The 16,741-nt window shown below is 51.6% G+C and overlaps 6 protein-coding genes across 6 annotated transcripts; 4 read left to right on the plus strand and 2 right to left on the minus strand.

The window, feature by feature from the left end:
- Positions 1-748: 748 nt before the first annotated feature.
- L3040_003685 (uncharacterized protein) lies at positions 749-3,298 on the plus strand (the record flags this gene model as incomplete). Its single annotated transcript, XM_007294702.2, has 5 exons — positions 749-1,129; positions 1,194-1,613; positions 1,667-2,972; positions 3,028-3,154; positions 3,202-3,298. The coding sequence occupies 5 exons, from the start codon at positions 749-751 to the stop codon at positions 3,296-3,298; spliced, it is 2,331 nt and encodes a 776-aa protein (XP_007294764.2).
- A 665-nt stretch (positions 3,299-3,963) lies between these two features.
- Positions 3,964-4,853, plus strand: L3040_003686 (uncharacterized protein; the record flags this gene model as incomplete). Its single annotated transcript, XM_007294701.2, has 4 exons — positions 3,964-4,024; positions 4,083-4,178; positions 4,234-4,427; positions 4,485-4,853. 4 exons carry the CDS (start codon positions 3,964-3,966, stop codon positions 4,851-4,853), a joined length of 720 nt encoding a protein of 239 aa, XP_007294763.2.
- Positions 4,854-5,437: 584 nt separating this feature from the next.
- L3040_003687 (uncharacterized protein) lies at positions 5,438-6,464 on the minus strand (the record flags this gene model as incomplete). The annotated part of the gene is made up of 5 exons (XM_066156507.1): positions 5,438-5,815; positions 5,934-5,958; positions 6,114-6,183; positions 6,246-6,317; positions 6,374-6,464. 5 exons carry the CDS (start codon positions 6,462-6,464, stop codon positions 5,438-5,440), a joined length of 636 nt encoding a protein of 211 aa, XP_066012090.1.
- Positions 6,465-6,700: 236 nt separating this feature from the next.
- Positions 6,701-9,224, plus strand: L3040_003688 (uncharacterized protein; the record flags this gene model as incomplete). The annotated part of the gene is made up of 4 exons (XM_007294699.1): positions 6,701-6,818; positions 6,878-6,898; positions 6,993-8,981; positions 9,037-9,224. 4 exons carry the CDS (start codon positions 6,701-6,703, stop codon positions 9,222-9,224), a joined length of 2,316 nt encoding a protein of 771 aa, XP_007294761.1.
- Positions 9,225-10,288: 1,064 nt separating this feature from the next.
- L3040_003689 (uncharacterized protein) lies at positions 10,289-13,232 on the plus strand (the record flags this gene model as incomplete). The annotated part of the gene is made up of 7 exons (XM_066156508.1): positions 10,289-10,802; positions 10,862-11,349; positions 11,405-11,742; positions 11,801-12,020; positions 12,246-12,462; positions 12,527-12,537; positions 12,600-13,232. The coding sequence occupies 7 exons, from the start codon at positions 10,289-10,291 to the stop codon at positions 13,230-13,232; spliced, it is 2,421 nt and encodes an 806-aa protein (XP_066012091.1).
- Positions 13,233-13,994: 762 nt separating this feature from the next.
- Positions 13,995-15,642, minus strand: L3040_003690 (uncharacterized protein; the record flags this gene model as incomplete). Its single annotated transcript, XM_066156510.1, has 3 exons — positions 13,995-14,921; positions 14,977-15,509; positions 15,594-15,642. The coding sequence occupies 3 exons, from the start codon at positions 15,640-15,642 to the stop codon at positions 13,995-13,997; spliced, it is 1,509 nt and encodes a 502-aa protein (XP_066012092.1).
- Between the last annotated feature and the right edge of the window lie 1,099 nt (positions 15,643-16,741).

The following is a 16,741-nucleotide window of genomic DNA, read 5'->3' on the forward strand; positions in this document are numbered from 1 at the left end:
GACATGGCGGCGAATCCACTTTTATTACATTTCTGTAAGTGCATATACCAAGAATATCCCGTATAGGTAAGTTTTGTTTAAGTTATAAATAAGCTATATATTACATACTATATATCATATATCGTATATCATATGTTATATACCTCTAAAGTGATCACAGTTCCCATCTCCCCGGCGCCCTGATCCCTCCCCGTCAGTGTCAGTGTCAGTGTCAGTGTCATTCTCAGTCTCAGTCTCAGTGATCCTCTAGCCGCGCAGCTCTCCTCGGCGCTTCAATTCCCCCTTTCCTTCGCCTGGGGACTCGCTCACTCGCTCACTCGCTCTGCAGACTCAGTATCGGAGAAGAAGAAAAGGAGAAAAGAAAACAGAGAAAGTAAGAAAGAGCTACGCAGTAAGTAACTCTACTCTACTACCTACCCAATCCAGGAGGCTTCCCGCAGAAAACAAGCAAACGAGCAAACAAAACAAACAAACAAAACAAACAAGCAAAACAAACAAGCAAAACAAACAAACAGATCAGACAACCACTCCACTGCACTGCACTCCACTCCACCCCACTCCACTCCAACACAATCGCGTTGGATACCCGATACCGGTACTCTACCCAGGTACGGAGTACGGAATAAACAAACCATCTTTTCTTCTTCCCGCTGCCTGTGTCCCCATTTCCATCACCCATCACCTATCGATCCGAGGCGCTCGTTCTACGGAAAGCTCTAACATCCCCAGAGCCCAGATGCGTGCATAAATGATAATGGCACCCTCGTTCCTCCGAGATCTACGACGGCGCTCCAAAGCAAGCTTCAAGGCAGACCGATCAACCGATGGATCCTCAAGCAACGACACCAATGGCTCGACGCCCTCAACCTCGACTTTAAACTCGGCTGGGGGCCATGAGAGCAAAACCCCCCCGCTCACCAATTCGACCTCGGCCCCGAATTTGGCGGCCCTCTCTGCGACAATTGCGCCTCTCGTCAGACGACCGACCCTCCCTACATCCTCTTCAAACAGGTTCAGCAGATCAGGAAGCGTTTCGGGAATGACTGGGCTGGGATCGCCACCACCAAACTCTTCTCTGCCTACCTCGCCCTACGCCCCAAGAATCACCAGTATTGCAGACCAGACTTGGGTACGTGACAAGACCGTGGCTTGCGAAGGCGTGAAGGCTGATGAAAGAAAACAAAACAAAATAGGTCTCTCAGAAGATTTTGTCGGTTTATGGAGTGATTGCAGATCCGGCACTTCAAGCCTTGGAGGGTTCGGTTACGGTGAGGAGGATCGATGATGGGTTCCCGGCAACGGACTGGCCTGTTTGCGAATCCCACTTCAAATCGCTCGTATACCTGTTGCCTGGACCGAACAAGCTGAGATTCGACTTCACATCACCGAAACTGGCTAATAACAACACTGGAAATCCGATCCACTCGTCATATTTGACTGTACATATGATTCCCCCACTCGCATCTCCGCCCTTACAGCTGGTAGTTCTCATGGCCAAGGATTCGCCAGGAACCTACGACGCATGCCCTCAGCGTGTCGAGAGAGAAGGCAACGGTCTGGAGACGGCTATCAAAAAGTTTCGAATGGCCGCTTATCTCTGGCAAGCTTTCACGGTAAGCCATGAGGATTGCACCGAATGGCCGCCTGAAAGACTAACCGCGTCCAGGCCGAGCAAATGTATCGCAACAAATTTGGGAGACGTTGCTGGAGGGTAGAAGAAGAGTGGACAAATGGGACAGCTAGTTCTCGGGACAAAGCTAGTGGAGTAATGCGATCAGAAGCCAAGGTTCATGTTGTGCGATGTTCGAAGACGGTCGCGGAGCTCCGCGACCTAGATCTTGCACAACAAAACCCCAAGGCCAAACACAGCGCGGAGCTCTTCAGTATTGCTCTCGATGCTGTCAAGGAGTATTTCAATCCGCTGCCAGGTCAAAAGCAATACGTCTCGGTACTCCTGCTTGACGCGCACTGGGACAAAGAGCAAAGCATGATTACGAGCCATGCCGCTCTTGGAGGAGGTTCGGGAGAAATTCAGTTGGCGATCTGTGGATCTCACGCTCTTCACAGCTACCCCAGCAACTTCGAAGAAGTTGTTGCGGCTTTCTCGGACTGCACACCGACAGACACGAACTATGTTGCAAATGATTGCAATGAATCTGGCAGCAGCTGGGAAGCAGCCAACATAGGAATCGGCGCACATTTGCATGAAATAGGGCATTTGTTTGGCTGTCCCCACCAACACTCGGGAGTCATGCTACGCGATTATGTCAAGTTGAACAGATCATTCATTACACGAGAGTGCTATTCGACAAGGACGAAATCCAAGGGTGGACTGGTTTTGCAGAACGACGAATGCACCTGGCACCGCCTCGACCTCCTGAGATTCAAGGCTCATCCATCCTTCGCGTTGCCTGGAGACCCTCCTCGACACAACGACGATTCTGTGCAAGCATGGCCCGTTGATAACGGAATTGTCTCCATCACCGCTCCCTCTGGAATTGCCTACATCGAGATATATACCGACGGCGACGAGATGTGCAAATATTGGCAAGAATTTGGCGATGGTCCGAATAACATCATTCAAAAACAAAAGGAATTGACCGAGCCGGAACTGCGGGCTCGGTTACCAGATGATCGAAGAAAGGCCAAGCTGAAATTGATCATCAAGTCAGTTGCGGGCGGAAGCCACGAGATTGAAGATTTCACGATCCTGGCATCCAAAGCTTCCAGAGTCAAGTTGCCAAGCGGGCATTTCGCCTTCCGGAGCAGCAAGCTAGGCCTGTCACAATTGGATGGGTCCACTCCTGAACAAGTTATCTTACATAGCGCCATAGAGCAGACAAAGCTCCTGACGCAGATTAAATTTTACCACGGCAGCTCGCTGGACGGTGTCGAATTTTGCTACGAGGATGCCTCTTCCCAGCTGTTTGGTAAACGGGGAGGGACACCAGGTGGTAGCGAGTTTAACCTGGGTAGGAACCCCAATGAAGCGCTGCCTTTTTATATGGCTCGACTGACGGATTCCAGATATTCGAAAGGGCGAATACATTACTGGATTTTATGTCAGAAGCGGCTTCTGGATCGACGGTCTTGCTGTAATCACTAGTTTGGGTAGGAAATCCGCTGTCTATGGAGATGCGAACGGTGGTGATGGGTAAGAAGCACTCCAACTCTTGGAAAATACTGCTAATCGCCAATTAGTCACACTTTGATACCCCCAAGAGGCTACAATCTGGTCGGAATCTACGGCTCTTCCGGCGCATGGGTCGATGGTTTCGGAATTCTAATAACTCGATGATGCATTCTTTTTGGCAATGGGCTCTCCCCATTGGATTCGTAGGGCTAGCTAACACCTGACCCTGAATGATGCCCGGCAGGCTGTATGTAACGGCGGCCAGGTTGGGGCAACAACACACGACCCATGGATGGTATTGTATAATGTTAGGGCAGGGGAAGCAACTCATGGGAAGGCCACTCCGGGGCAGGATATGCCGCGAAACCATTCACCGCGACTCATGGATAGGCGCTTCAATGAAAGGCGAAAGTAGAGGTACACACAGGCAGGCATACATGAATTCTCTGTGCTATACAGGGAATTAGAAGATAGATACGCTCCAAGTTCAAGAATTAATGTGTATTCCAACACGCTTCTCATGCCGCACTAGACAGATGGTTTATTTGTTTGTTTACTTACAATCCGACTACAGCCTGACAAACGAGGTTTGTGGCGCAGGTGGCTGTGGTCTATGACGTTCGCCAAAGTACAGTCAGTACGTACAGCTCACTCACTCAGTACAGCCTCTTTCACTGGAGCCAAAACCTTGGTTTTGCTTTGTGACCCTTCTGGCACTTGTTTACTTTGCCCACAAACTCTACTTTTACAATACAACCTACCTACCCACCCAACCACCCACCTACCTTTCGGCGCAGAATTTATTGAATTACGAATACCCCCATCCCATGATGTCGAAACGAGTTGGTACCGGTGTTGCGATGGGAAGCGCGGTGAAGGAGGATCCGCCTGGTATTACCCATAAATCTCGACAGGCTTGCTCAATACCACGGGGACTAATATGGGATAGTTGTTGACAAGCAGAAGAGGCTTTTGACCGAGGAGAATACCCACTTCAGCTTAATCCGCGCCATGCATCTAGCTGATCTGATCACCGAACTGAACGGTAGATTGATGCGGAATTCCCTCGTCGCGACAGAAGAGCTGACAGGACTTTGTAGGCTTCTGCGGGGTTATGTCTATCTTCTCTGCCATGCGCTACTGCCTGGGCGCTTCCACGGACTACGGAAACCTCTGGGCAGCTCTGGCTTTCATGCCCTTCGGCCTGTTCTTCGATTTCATGGATGGCAAGGTTGCGCGGTGGAGAAAGAAGAGCAGTTTGATGGGACAAGAGCTTGACTCCTTGGCAGATCTGGTACATATCTCTCCCTCTATCCCTCGCGCATGAGAAGAAGCTAACAGCCAAATCCAGATCTCCTTCGGTGTCGCCCCCGCCGTGTCAGCCTTTGCCATTGGCCTCCGCACACCTGTCGACCACCTCCTCCTCACCTGCTTCGTCCTCTGCGGTCTCACCCGCCTCGCCCGCTTCAACATCACCGTCGGCAACGTCCCCAAGGATGCCACCGGAAAGAGCAAATACTTCGAAGGCACCCCGATTCCCACTTCGCTCTCCATTGCCGCTCTGATGTCCTACTGGGTGAGCAAAGGCTGGATTCTGGAGAACTTACCAATGGGGACCTGGGCTACCGGTACCATGTTCGAGTTTCACCCTGTGGTGGGACTTTTCATCCTGAGTGGGATTGGCATGACCAGCAAGACGATTCACATTCCGAAGCCTTAGGTGGGATTTTAGTATTTGGGTTTGGGAGCGGTTTGCCGAGGTGTTGGAGCCTAGACTCTCGGTGCAAAATAGGCATGGTGGATGAGCAAAGGGAGGGGGTGTGATGGTGTGAAGTTACGGTGCGTTGCTATGATACCTCTCGGTCAGAGCCTTTAGAAGGTGACTTCAATACACTTGCAGACACGAGAAACCGAGCCAAAATGGTCCCTACTGATACTGTCTGAAGCCTCCTTGTCGTACAAGTATCCAGGCTAGCTCGTGACATAGGAGGGCTGAGATTGTTCATGCAAGAGTCATGCATTGATATCGAAGCAAAAGAGCCAAAAGGTACAAGCCAGGAAAGAACACCCATACCAGAGCGAGATGCAAGACATGAGACCTTCACCTACCTACGCGGAGGAACTCCAGAGCTAAGGAGGCTCGCTAACGTAACTAGAACAGTCAAGATAACAGCGTGGACTGAAACATAGTGTAGAAAGAATCCCTGACATTTTGTTGCCCCAATACCACCTTGGCAAGTACACCTCCAAAGAACCTTCAACGCCGAGATATCCACGGAAGCCAGACCATAGCAATTCTTCCACCTAACCACGACCTCTCGAGAATCCACGGCTGGCACCACCTCGCCCTCTTGGAGTGAAGCCGCCACCGCCTCCCCTCGAGAATCCACCGCTTCCTCCACGGCCACCACGTCCGCCAGCACTGAATCCACCTCTGCCTCGAGGTGCACCTCTCGCACCGCCACGTCCACCTCGCATGGGTCCGCCTCTACCTCCCCGGGCGCCTCCGGCTCGCTTAGGCTTCGCTGCTCCTGGGGGCGGTTTGGGCTTGGGGAGAAACTTCTCCAGGGGGAGAAGCTTGTCACCACCAATGTAGAATTTGTCTCCGGATTTGAATGAAGCAGCCTGGATTCCCTCACTGCACTTGATCGTGAAGTAGACGTTATTGATGGGGCCAAGAATCTGTTCCGTCTGTCAGTTAGTGCTCCTCAGGTGCATCGACAATGGCGACGAATGTTCTCCCCAGTAGAGCCTCTTGCCGTGTCAAAGCGCACTGAAGAAATCTTGGGTTGGAACTTGCCTCGTCGACCTTTCCTATACTCGTTCTAAAGAATAAGACGTTAGAAAGTGATCCGAATGATTTGTCTGGGTCGTGGCAAGCGCGCAGCAAGCACCATTAGTCTGTCTTGTAGCATGTGCTCCCTCCAAAGGGTGCACTGGGACACGAAACGTGCACTTGGCGCCTGCCCGACTAACTCACTTGTTTTGAAGGTATATGGGCGCATTGAAGTATGGAATCTTGGTATTTATGGATTCGCACACAATCTCTCCTGTAGCTGGCGCGTTAGCCATCACCCGCTTCAACTTGGGGCAGAAGTAAGAGAATAAATACCCTCGCAGGCGTGCATGAAGCTTCCCATCTCAAGAACTGCATCTGGAGGTCCACTGGAAAATCCGCCTCGACCTGGTAGAAGAATCAGTCCCAGCTCTGTAGTCGCCTCGATAATCCCAATTGCTCACCTCCTCGACCTCCAAAACTGCCGCCACCTCTACCACCACCGAATGAGTTTGAGCCTGTGCCGCGACCGCGGGGAGCTCCTCGGAATGACATGATCGTAGATTTTGGTGGGTATCCGGAGGGGTGGAATTGGAGAAAATGTGCGTTCGTGAAGCTCAAATCTTTAGAAAAGTTTCCAGGCGGGAGCTAACGAGCTTCGGGCTTAGCGTTGGTTATCCATTCAACTCGGTGGGCAACTCTCGATTCGACTCACCGCGCTTCTTTTCTCCAAGTCTCCAATTCAGCTGGGATAACCGCAACAAAAAAAAATTGAGAGTTCGACTCCATTCATGGAGCAAGCACAGAAGGCCGTTGAGGCTGTCGCCGAAGGCGTCAAGAAAGTAGCCGTTGGCGAAAAGAAGCAGAAGGCCAAAAAAGAAAAAGGAGGGGATAGCGGGGCAGATGCTGGTAAGACACCCTCCTTCGAAATGCTATACCAACAGGAAAGAATAACATTTGCGCAATAGGTCCTCTTGAATTGGATCCACGTAGGTACCCTGCTTACCTAGGACATGACGTTCACGAATAACTATCACCATTTCGTCGAGGTCTCACACTCACTGACCACGAAATCTGTTACAGAACCTCAATTCCTCGAAGATCGCCTTGCGCTGTTCACCAGATTGAAGACGAAATTCGATGCCGAAATCGCTGCGAAACCCCGAGAGCCAATCACGATCACACTCGCAGATGGAACCGTCAAGTCGGGCACCTCGTGGGAGACTACCCCTGCCCAAATCGCAGAAGGCATCTCGAAAAGCTTGCTTAAGCGCACAGTGGTAGCGCGACTCAATGGAAATAACGAGCAGCTGTGGGATCTAGGAAGACCTTTGGAGGCAAGCTGCAAGCTGGAGCTACTCAGCTTTGAAGATCCGGAAGGCAAGAAGGTTTTTTGGCACTCGAGCGCGCATATCCTTGGTGAAGCTTCCGAGAGGAGATTTGGCTGCAGTCTTTGCATTGGACCCCCAATTGATGATGGCTTCTACTACGAGATGTCCCTGCCTGATGGAGCCCCTGTTCAACAAACAGACTGGAAGCCTCTGGAAACACTGGTAGGACAAATTGTTAAGGAGAAGCAACCCTTTGAGAGATTGGTCCTTTCCAAGGAAGACTTGCTAGAGATGTTCTCGTACAACAAGTACAAGCAACACATCATCAAGGACAAGATCAAGGACGGAGAATTCACCACGGTCTACCGAAATGGGCCGCTGATCGATTTATGCCGAGGTCCCCACGTGCCCAACACTGGCCGCATCGAGTCATTTGCTATCATGAAGAACTCGGCGTCATATTTCCTGGGAAACAAGGATAATGACTCCCTTCAACGTATCTACGGTGTCTCGTTTCCCGACAAGAAGCAGATGGCCGAACACAAGAAGTTCTTGGAAGAGGCTGCTAAGCGAGATCACCGAAAGATTGGCAAGGATCAAGAGCTATTCTTCTTCCACGAGCTTTCCCCTGGGTCAGCAATGTGGCTACCGCATGGCACCCGAATTTACAATACACTCCAATCTTTCATCAGAGAAGAGTACTGGGCCCGTGGCTACAACGAGGTCATCTCTCCTAACATGTACAATTCGGAACTGTGGAAGACTTCAGGTCACTGGGACTATTACAAGGATGATATGTTTACCTTTGGTAGTGATAAAGAGACATTTGCTCTGAAGCCAATGAACTGCCCTGGCCACTGCCTGATGTTTGATCATCGCGAGAGAAGCCACCGAGAGCTCCCATGGAGAGTTGCCGATTTTGGTGTACTCCATCGTAATGAGGCATCGGGTGCTTTGTCTGGATTGACGAGAGTACGCAGATTTCAGCAGGATGATGCTCACATTTTCTGCCGTGAGGATCAGATCAAGGATGAGATCAAGGAGCTGTTTGATTTCCTGCAAAAAGTTTACGGCCTATTCGGTTTCACATTCAAGCTCAAACTCTCCACGAGACCCGAGAAATACTTGGGCAAGCTCGAGACATGGGATATGGCCGAGGGGAAGCTCCGCTCTGCATTGGATGAGTTCGTCCCGGGCAACTGGGAACTAAACGAGGGAGACGGGGCTTTTTACGGACCAAAAATCGATATCACCATCTCGGATTGCTTGCGACGAGACTGGCAATGTGCCACCATTCAATTGGACTTCCAGCTGCCGCAAAATTTTGGCCTGGAATACATGACTTCCGAGATGGTCACCAAGTCCAAAGACGAGCCGGAGGTGAAGCCAGACGAGCCCAAGAAGGCAGCAGCTGTCTCGGGACCTGATGGACAGAAGGGGAGAGTCTACAAGCCTCTCACGCCTGGCTGTGCTAGACCTGTCATGATCCACCGAGCCATTTGTGGCAGTATCGAGCGTTTCACCGCCATCCTGACGGAGCATTTCGGTGGGAAATGGCCCTTCTGGTTGAGCCCCCGACAAATCCTGGTCATCCCAGTCGGTGTTGGTTACTTCGACTACGCCAAGGAGGTGCAGTCGATTTTCAAGGCAGAGGATATGTTTGTCGACGTGGACCTCAGCGGCAACACCCTGCAGAAGAAGATCCGCACGGGTCAATTGGCCCAGTACAATTTCGTTTTCGGTAACTACGTTCATACCCTTGTTTGGAGATGTGTTTACCCGCTAACCGCGTACAGTTGTTGGTGACCAGGAGATGAACGGAAGAGAGGTCAATGTCCGCAATCGGGATGACACTTCAAGTCAAGATCGAGGCAAGCCTGTTTCCTTGGAGGAGGCAATCGCCAAACTTAAGGCACTGCGTGATGAGAGAAGATCGGATAACCCTTTCCCAGGTGAGGCTAAGGCTTCCGCGGTCAAGGCATGAAGCGTTTCCCTATGAGGGCTATTCGCATTGGCGTGGGCCCGCGGGGAGGCTGCACTGTCAGCAAGGCGCGATGACTATTTGGAAGATGTAGAACTCGAAAATTTGAGAGGGGCGCAAAGGGATGGGGGGTTGGTGGGAAGAGATGCGCAGAATCTAAAGAATTCAGCGATCACCACTTACAATGAAGAAGCGCTCACCTGACGTGCTGAACCTCGCGACTGTAAAAGTGATTTAAAGTATGAGGTTGGAGCCGGGAAAGTCAGTATCGTATAGGGCTGGGGGTACGACAATATTGTACAAGTATACCGTAGCGGTAGGCAGTGGGGAATGGGGATGGGTGTCTTCTCCGGTTGGCTGTGATTCTTGCGGTAGCAGTAACAAGCAGCAGCAGCAACTACGTCACCGACTCACCAGTGTCACCCATATTCCCGATTCCCGAAGGCAAGCAGACTGCAGACTGCAGACGGTGCCCTAAGCCCTTTGTTCTGCAACACCGATCGACACCATCGCCTCTAAACATCCTCTTTTACCTTTATCCTTATTTTCACTTTCGCTATTCTTACATCACTAGGTACCGGTACCGGTATCCTGACGATCCTCCGCATCCTGACGATCCTCCGCTTCCTCCTCACCATCTACGTCATCTCTCGCTCGGTAAACAAACCTTGCTTCACCGCCCCCGCCCTCTCCCCCACGTTGCGGAGACGGAGAAACAAGACAACATTTGAAAGGTCTCCCCAACGACCACCACATCACGGGGCCCAAGGTGAGTTTGTCTCCCTCTTTGCTACGGTATCATTCCCTCGCATCTACAACCTCGGCGGCATATCTCGCTATCACCATCACCATCACCATCGCCGTCGCCATCTCCATCCCCATCCCCATCCCCTTATCATTACCCTTACAGACATACCTACCGCCCGACCTACCTACGGCACCTGTGCTGAATACAACTCTAGTTCGGTACTACTCTGTGGCACTGATCACCACCGACGTCAGACAGAACAATTGGGCTCTCTGCCCCTAATCCCCGTCCTCCCTCCTCCCTCCACCCCTCCTCCACAATGACAACTCTCAACATCCCTCCGCCCTCGAGAGCACAGGTCGACAAAGGCTACGGCGCAAACAGCTCCCCATCCAATCTAGGGGCTCACACAGTCGCGACCGACTTTGGTTCTGCACCTGGCGTCCCCTCTGCTTCGACATTGTTGTCGCCGTCTGCTGCCCAGCCACATTACTGCGGCAAGTTTAATGAGGAGTGGGATGCAAGCCAGCGAGGCAGCTCTCTCCTGGAAGGCGGCAACAGCAACAATAAAAACACCATGCAGCGCTCCGATTCGGTCATGTCGCAAGGCGATACGTTAATCCCTTCGCGCGGGGGAACCCTGAAGAAGAAGGCTTCCATCCGCAAAAGTGGCTCTGTGAAGAGGAGTCCTAGTCGCAGAAGCCCCCAAGCTGGTAGCGTGCGCAGCTTAGCACATCAGGCTTCGGGTGAAGTCGACGAGACAAATAGTGCTTTTTACTCTCCGGTTCCCACTACTGGCAACCCTACGGAGATCCTGGCAAACAGATTCCAAGGTTGGCCATGCTCTAGACTATCTGTCTTGCAAAAGAACTGACTTCTTTCTCTTCCGCAGCTTGGCGCAAAGTCCTCAAGGATCTGATCACCTATTTCCGAGAGGTACAAACAAGCTATGACCACAGAACAAAGGCTCTCCTGAAGCTCTCTAATATAATCAATAATACTTCGGTACAACCAATGTTCATGCCGTCTGGCGGGATCGACGATGCCATGCAGGTTCTCCGAGACTACAACAAGACAGCCATAGCTGAGGCCAACAAATCCAAGGAAATCGAGAATGATGTTATCCTGGCTCTCACGGGCCTGAGAAGTGACTTGAACCAAAAAATCAAGGAGATCAAGGGTCTCTCGAGTGACTTCAAGAACTCAGTGGACAAGGAAATGGTGATTACTCGCAAAGTCGTCAACGAGCTTGCGGAAGGTCTGGGCCAGTCTGATATTGATCCTGCGCAAATGACAGGCAAGAAGGATCCATATTTGTTGAGGCTTGCGGCCGACCGTCAAGTTGAGAAGCAGATTGATGAGGAGAATTACTTGCACCAGGTAATCACAAACTCCTATCTCTACGCCATCATTGGGAAGCCGCTAATATGGGTAGGCTTATCTGAACCTGGAAGCATCCGGCAGAGAGCTGGAAGCCATTGTTGTGGGCGAAATTCAGAAGTCGTACAACGCCTTGGCTGGCATCCTCAAGCGAGAGGGAGATGCGGCCCACAGAACAGCAGATGAGCTGCGAAATGGTCCTATCGCCATGCCCAAGGATCACGAGTGGAATACCTTCGTCCAGAACAGTGACCATTTTGTTGACCCGAGCATCCCTATTCGACAAGCCCAGGATATCCAGTATCCCGGCCGAGATCATGAACTAGCTCAGGAAGTTCGTGCCGGATTGTTGGAACGAAAGTCCAAGTATTTGAAGAGCTACACGGCGGGCTGGTAAGTTGATTTCTTTAAACCCGTCAGCAAAGTAGCCGCCTACTAACAATCTGCTTAGGTATGTCCTTACGCCGACTCATCTCCACGAGTACAAGTCTGCAGACAAGGCACAAGGCCCAATCATGTCTTTGTACCTTCCCGAGCAGAAGCTTGGCTCCCACTCGAACGAGAGCTCTTCTTCAAACAAATTCATGCTCAAGGGCCGTCAGACTGGTACAATGCATCGTGGCCACTCCTGGGTCTTCAGAGCAGAGAGCTATGATACGATGAATGCATGGGTAAGTCTTGTTCTTTAGGTCCTCCTTAATTTTGCGTTTTCAAGATCTCACAGACAGGGTCCTCTCTTGGAACTCTTGTTTAAAGTCATGTGTATCTATATCCCTCAGAGCGACGGCTGCTGTGTTGATGATCCAACGATGCTATGCCGTTGCTGTTATCAAGTTACTCCGCTGCCATAAAATTGCGATCTCGCCCTCGCCCGTTGCGATACTGATTTATTCTAGTACGAAGATATTCGAATTCTTACCGAGAAATCTCCCCAAGAACGTAGCGCTTTCGTTCGTCAGCACGCCCGAAGTGTCAGCGGAACATCGCAGCGAGCTGGGTCCATCAGCAGTGACGGAATCATGGACGATGAGGATGAAGAGCCATTTTCTGCTCAGGCTTCGGCGATTGTTAGCGCACCAAAGCAGGATGAGCTGCCGAGACGTCCCGCGCCAGGTGGGCGTTTCCCATCCGACATTTCGTTATCCAGAGGCTTACAGGCTCCTCTTTCCCCCTCTAGCGGAAGTTCCGGTTTCGAAGATCAACATGTAGTTGCTGCTGCAAGAACCCTTCCAGGGAGCAACGTTCAACAGTACGGTCAGGAGGGCGCGGCTTCGCCTACGCATGCGGCATACGTCGACCAACAGGCCCAGGAGGACGGCATTAACCCTTACACGTCTCAGCGTATGGGCCTGGACCATGGTGGTCGTGATATGGGAGGAGTTACTGCTGCTGGACTTGGTGGCGCTGGAATGGGATCATACCAACACCATCAAAACGAGCAAGTCGCTAAGCTGCGCTCGGACGAGGAAGAGCAGGCCGCACGCGAAGCCGCTGTCATTGCTGCACCCGATGCTCAAGAGCAGGAACAGCGAGCTGTACGCGAAGCTGCCGTAATTGCCGCCCCCGATAGTTATGAGCAGGAATCCGCAGCACTAGCCGCCCGCGAAGCTACTCTTTACGCTGCTCCGGACACCCACCTGGGATCAGCTCCAGCCGTCAATGGAAGCGCGACTTTTGCTGACCATGCGTACCCGGAAGCTACCACAACCAAGAGTGGTCAGACCAGTCCGATCGAAGCTGCCGTTAGACCTTTGTCTGATGACCCGCTTCCGAGGCCATCACTTGCCGTGGAGCAAAATCGTGAGAGTGTCATGAGTGTGAGCCAGCTGCATGTTCCCGGGAAATATCCCAAGGAAAATGAGACACCTTTGAGCTTGGTTTGAGCAGTAACTTGTGGTGCATCGGGAAATTTACGTGTATAGCTTTTGTAAGGATGAGAACTGGGTCTTCCCTGGGAGTGGGGGCCGAGGTTGGACGGGTTGGAGGACAGCGTGGGGAGTTTTCGGTACTTGCTCTCTTGCTTGCTCTTGAAGTAGGATAGCTATAGTTACTCACTATACCTGGCACAACAATGGAGCTTTGTTTTTGTGAAACGGAGCTTCTCATGTGGCCTCCTGCTTCCTGTTTCCTGTTTTCCTGGCGACATCGACGCATCCCCTTCATAGTAGCCCATCGATTGGACCTGAAGCCGGCGCTGACGAATCAGTCTAGTGGAATAAATCGCAGATGTCCAGTCTCGTTCCGTGAAACCAAATGCCAAAAGGCAAACAAACCTCTCTGGACCGGGGATATAAGTACGATCATCATCAAACCATATCTGAGCAGTCAACGGCATATGGAAATACATGGGTGGAAATACGCATGTGGAATTCATCGCCTCAACTGACATTCAGGCGCGCTACCTCAACCCCTTACGATGCAAAAAAGCACTTGCGACCTATCCTGGCTGGCATTCTGATCCAAATGTAGACGAGCCCTCACAAACGCCGTCGCTTCCGTGAAATGTAAATGCAGCACCAGCAAAGCAGACCTGGCACGGGAACCGTCAAACAACCGATTTTAAAAACCCAAAGCCTAGATCCACCCACAAGAGCCCAAGCCAGGGTGGGTGAGATCTGACCCGGGACCTGATTAGAACTAAAAACTCATTCCTGCGGTTTGTGGTCCAGCTTTAGTGACGAGTCTGACCCCCTTAACCTCGTTCTCCGTCTCGGTGGCGCCTTTGGCGGCATTTTCTTGCTCACATGTACTTGCAGCGCATCGGGAATTGGGGGCGGTGCATGGCGCCTACTGTGGACCGGGGGCGGGGGATGTCGTCTGGTGGGCGTTGTCTTTTCGCTTGGCTTCACCGATTCTATTCTTTCGTCCTGACCATCTTGCCCGTTTTTCAGGTCTTCGCTGTGTGGCCCGTCTTCGAGATCCAGTTTCCGGCTCGGTGTTTGCACGCCAGGCTTCTCCATCACAGCTGCCACGTCTACTACGCTGATTGTACTCCCTGACAAGGTCGAAGAGAGGGAGATTCCGAGGAGTTTGCGTGCGACTTCGGATTGGCTTACAGTGTCGTCTTGCCGTAGCCACGAGACTTTAGCTACCCGGTCAACGAGGCGGACTGTTGTCTCGTCTGCGGGTTCCCAGTGCGCGTTCGAAGAGTGGCCTAATATCTCCAGTACTTTCAGAATTTCGTCATGCTTGTAGTGTGGTGGTTGGTTGAGCTGCGTATGAGCCAGTAGAGGGTGCATAACCCGCAGGTAGGTATGCCGTAGAGAGACCAACTCGTTAGGGAGGTCGAGCAGGTTACGGATTATAACGTCGAGTAGGACGCGCAGGTCATTGGTATAGAAATACTCGTAGGTTGCTTTGGTGGTGAAGAGGAGGTAGAGGAGCTTGAGGATGAGGAGCTGCAGGGAGGTCTCGGTTTCACGGTTGAGGAGCAGTATGATGTTTTCGCCGAAGGTCATGTATGAGAGCCCGTGCTTAGATAGGATCTTGATTACGCGGTTTGTCGGAGGCGGAGAGGAGCCGGTGGAGGGGGTTTGGGTTGAGGCTACCATCCATTGCTCATTGAGCACCAGCTGAAAATAGGACATAAGCACTCACACAACCATCCCGCAAGTGGGATTTGCTTACCAGTACTCGAATGACCGGATAGTGGTACGGATCATCCACATCATCTGACAATTCCTCGATAATCTGTAACAGCATCGTGACAAAGTCGTCGTCGACCAGCGCCAGTTCTTGTGGGTTGAGAGGCTGGCATCTGGACATCTCATACAGCAGCTCAAGCAGCAATCGATGTAGCCTCGAATCATCCCTCTTTCCCAGCTTGATCAACTCGAGCAGCCGCGCAAAGCACCCCTCGGTATTCATCATCTCAAACGTGTCTTGGCCCTGCCTCCCATCAAAGAGCAAGATACTCGTAATAACATGCAGCGTCTCCGGCCGGTCCTCTTGCAGCAGGCTGTACACGATCTGAATGCGCACGTACTCCTTGTTGGCCTGGAAGAGCTGGCTCTGCAAGAGCTTCTGTAGACAGCGCGTGAAGCCATAGTCGGAATTGAGATACTCGTCCTTGAATTTGGCAGTAAAGTGGAGGAAGGATCGCAGTGCGTTGTCAATCAACTGATGGGATTCGCATTTCGCGGATACAATGTCTTCGATCTCTGAGCGGCGGGGGAGGTTCTGTTAGCCAGGTCCAGAAGAAAGAGGGGTGGGGGTCAGGATCGCAGGCGCAACGGTTACAGTACCATCCCAGAACTGCTGTTCGTTCTCCAGAGAATACTCGAACTCCTCCATGTTCCCGGACCAGACCTGTGTTTTCTTGTCTTGCGCTGCTACCGGAGAAGCATAACGAGGTTCAGCGCTTTTGGTTTTGGTTCTGGTTTTGGTTTGGGTTTGGGTTTGGGGGGGGGGGGGGGGGGGGAGATAGATGCGCAGCGTTGTTCAAGACGAGCCGTGCCAGTCCCTCGTTGTCCGTTTCACACTCACTCACTTGCTACTAGTACCAACTTACTTGCAGTACCTACAAGGCTCGATCAGCTGACTGAGCGAGGCTGACATCCGTATCTTCATGTATCACTAGGCGTGACTAATTTTGATAATCTAACTTTTTTCTACTATTTCGTATTATAAGCACTGGAATGAGTGCAGGATCCAACTGGAAGAGTGTACCGGTAGACTGACTACCTTCGGGCAAGGTTCGGACAGCTAGAGACCGGAGTGGATGGCGACAATTCTCAACTTGAAGACGCCCTCGGCGGTGGCAATAGTATGTATACTCACCTCATTGTTATAAATCATGTGTTACAGTCAATCGCAGAGCCAATTCTATGATTTGACAACTTTGCCGGTCTCGATAAGTTGGTAAGTGGGCTCTTTCACCAACTGCATGCCCATCACAGCTGCCAACATGGCCATCAGCGTACTGATAGGACCTCCTTGCCGCGTTGTGATAGAAGGCCAGTATACTTTGGAATCCCTCTCCAACAACGATTTTGTGCTTCTTCCAAATACAGGTAGGTAGTGGCGATCGTCCCTGAGGATTGACAACCCGGTACTGTCAGCTATAGCAGTTTTCATCTTCGTAATCCGTGGGCATCGGGGCCGAGGACCCTCATGAAAGTGATGCTTATCAGCACGCAGCACGACGCTGGGCCCCAACAAGTACCGGTAGACGCGTCTGAATGGGTTCGGTGCGCAAAAGTAACCAGTCTCCATCGCGTCTATTGCTACTACCGGTACCGGTACTTGTTGGCGAAAATAACATTTTAACCTTCTTGACTGGTCGGAGAGGGAAAAGTATGTTGATAATAATGAGACTGAAATACCGTAGAAGGAAGCCCGAGCAGAGTCGTCGACGAAGGGGAGATGTACTACCAAAGTACGTACCAGTAGT

This window comes from Drepanopeziza brunnea, assembly GCF_022702325.1.
Source record: "Drepanopeziza brunnea f. sp. 'multigermtubi' strain 214-2 chromosome Unknown ctg5, whole genome shotgun sequence".
NCBI classification, from domain to species: Eukaryota; Fungi; Ascomycota; class Leotiomycetes; order Helotiales; family Drepanopezizaceae; genus Drepanopeziza; species Drepanopeziza brunnea.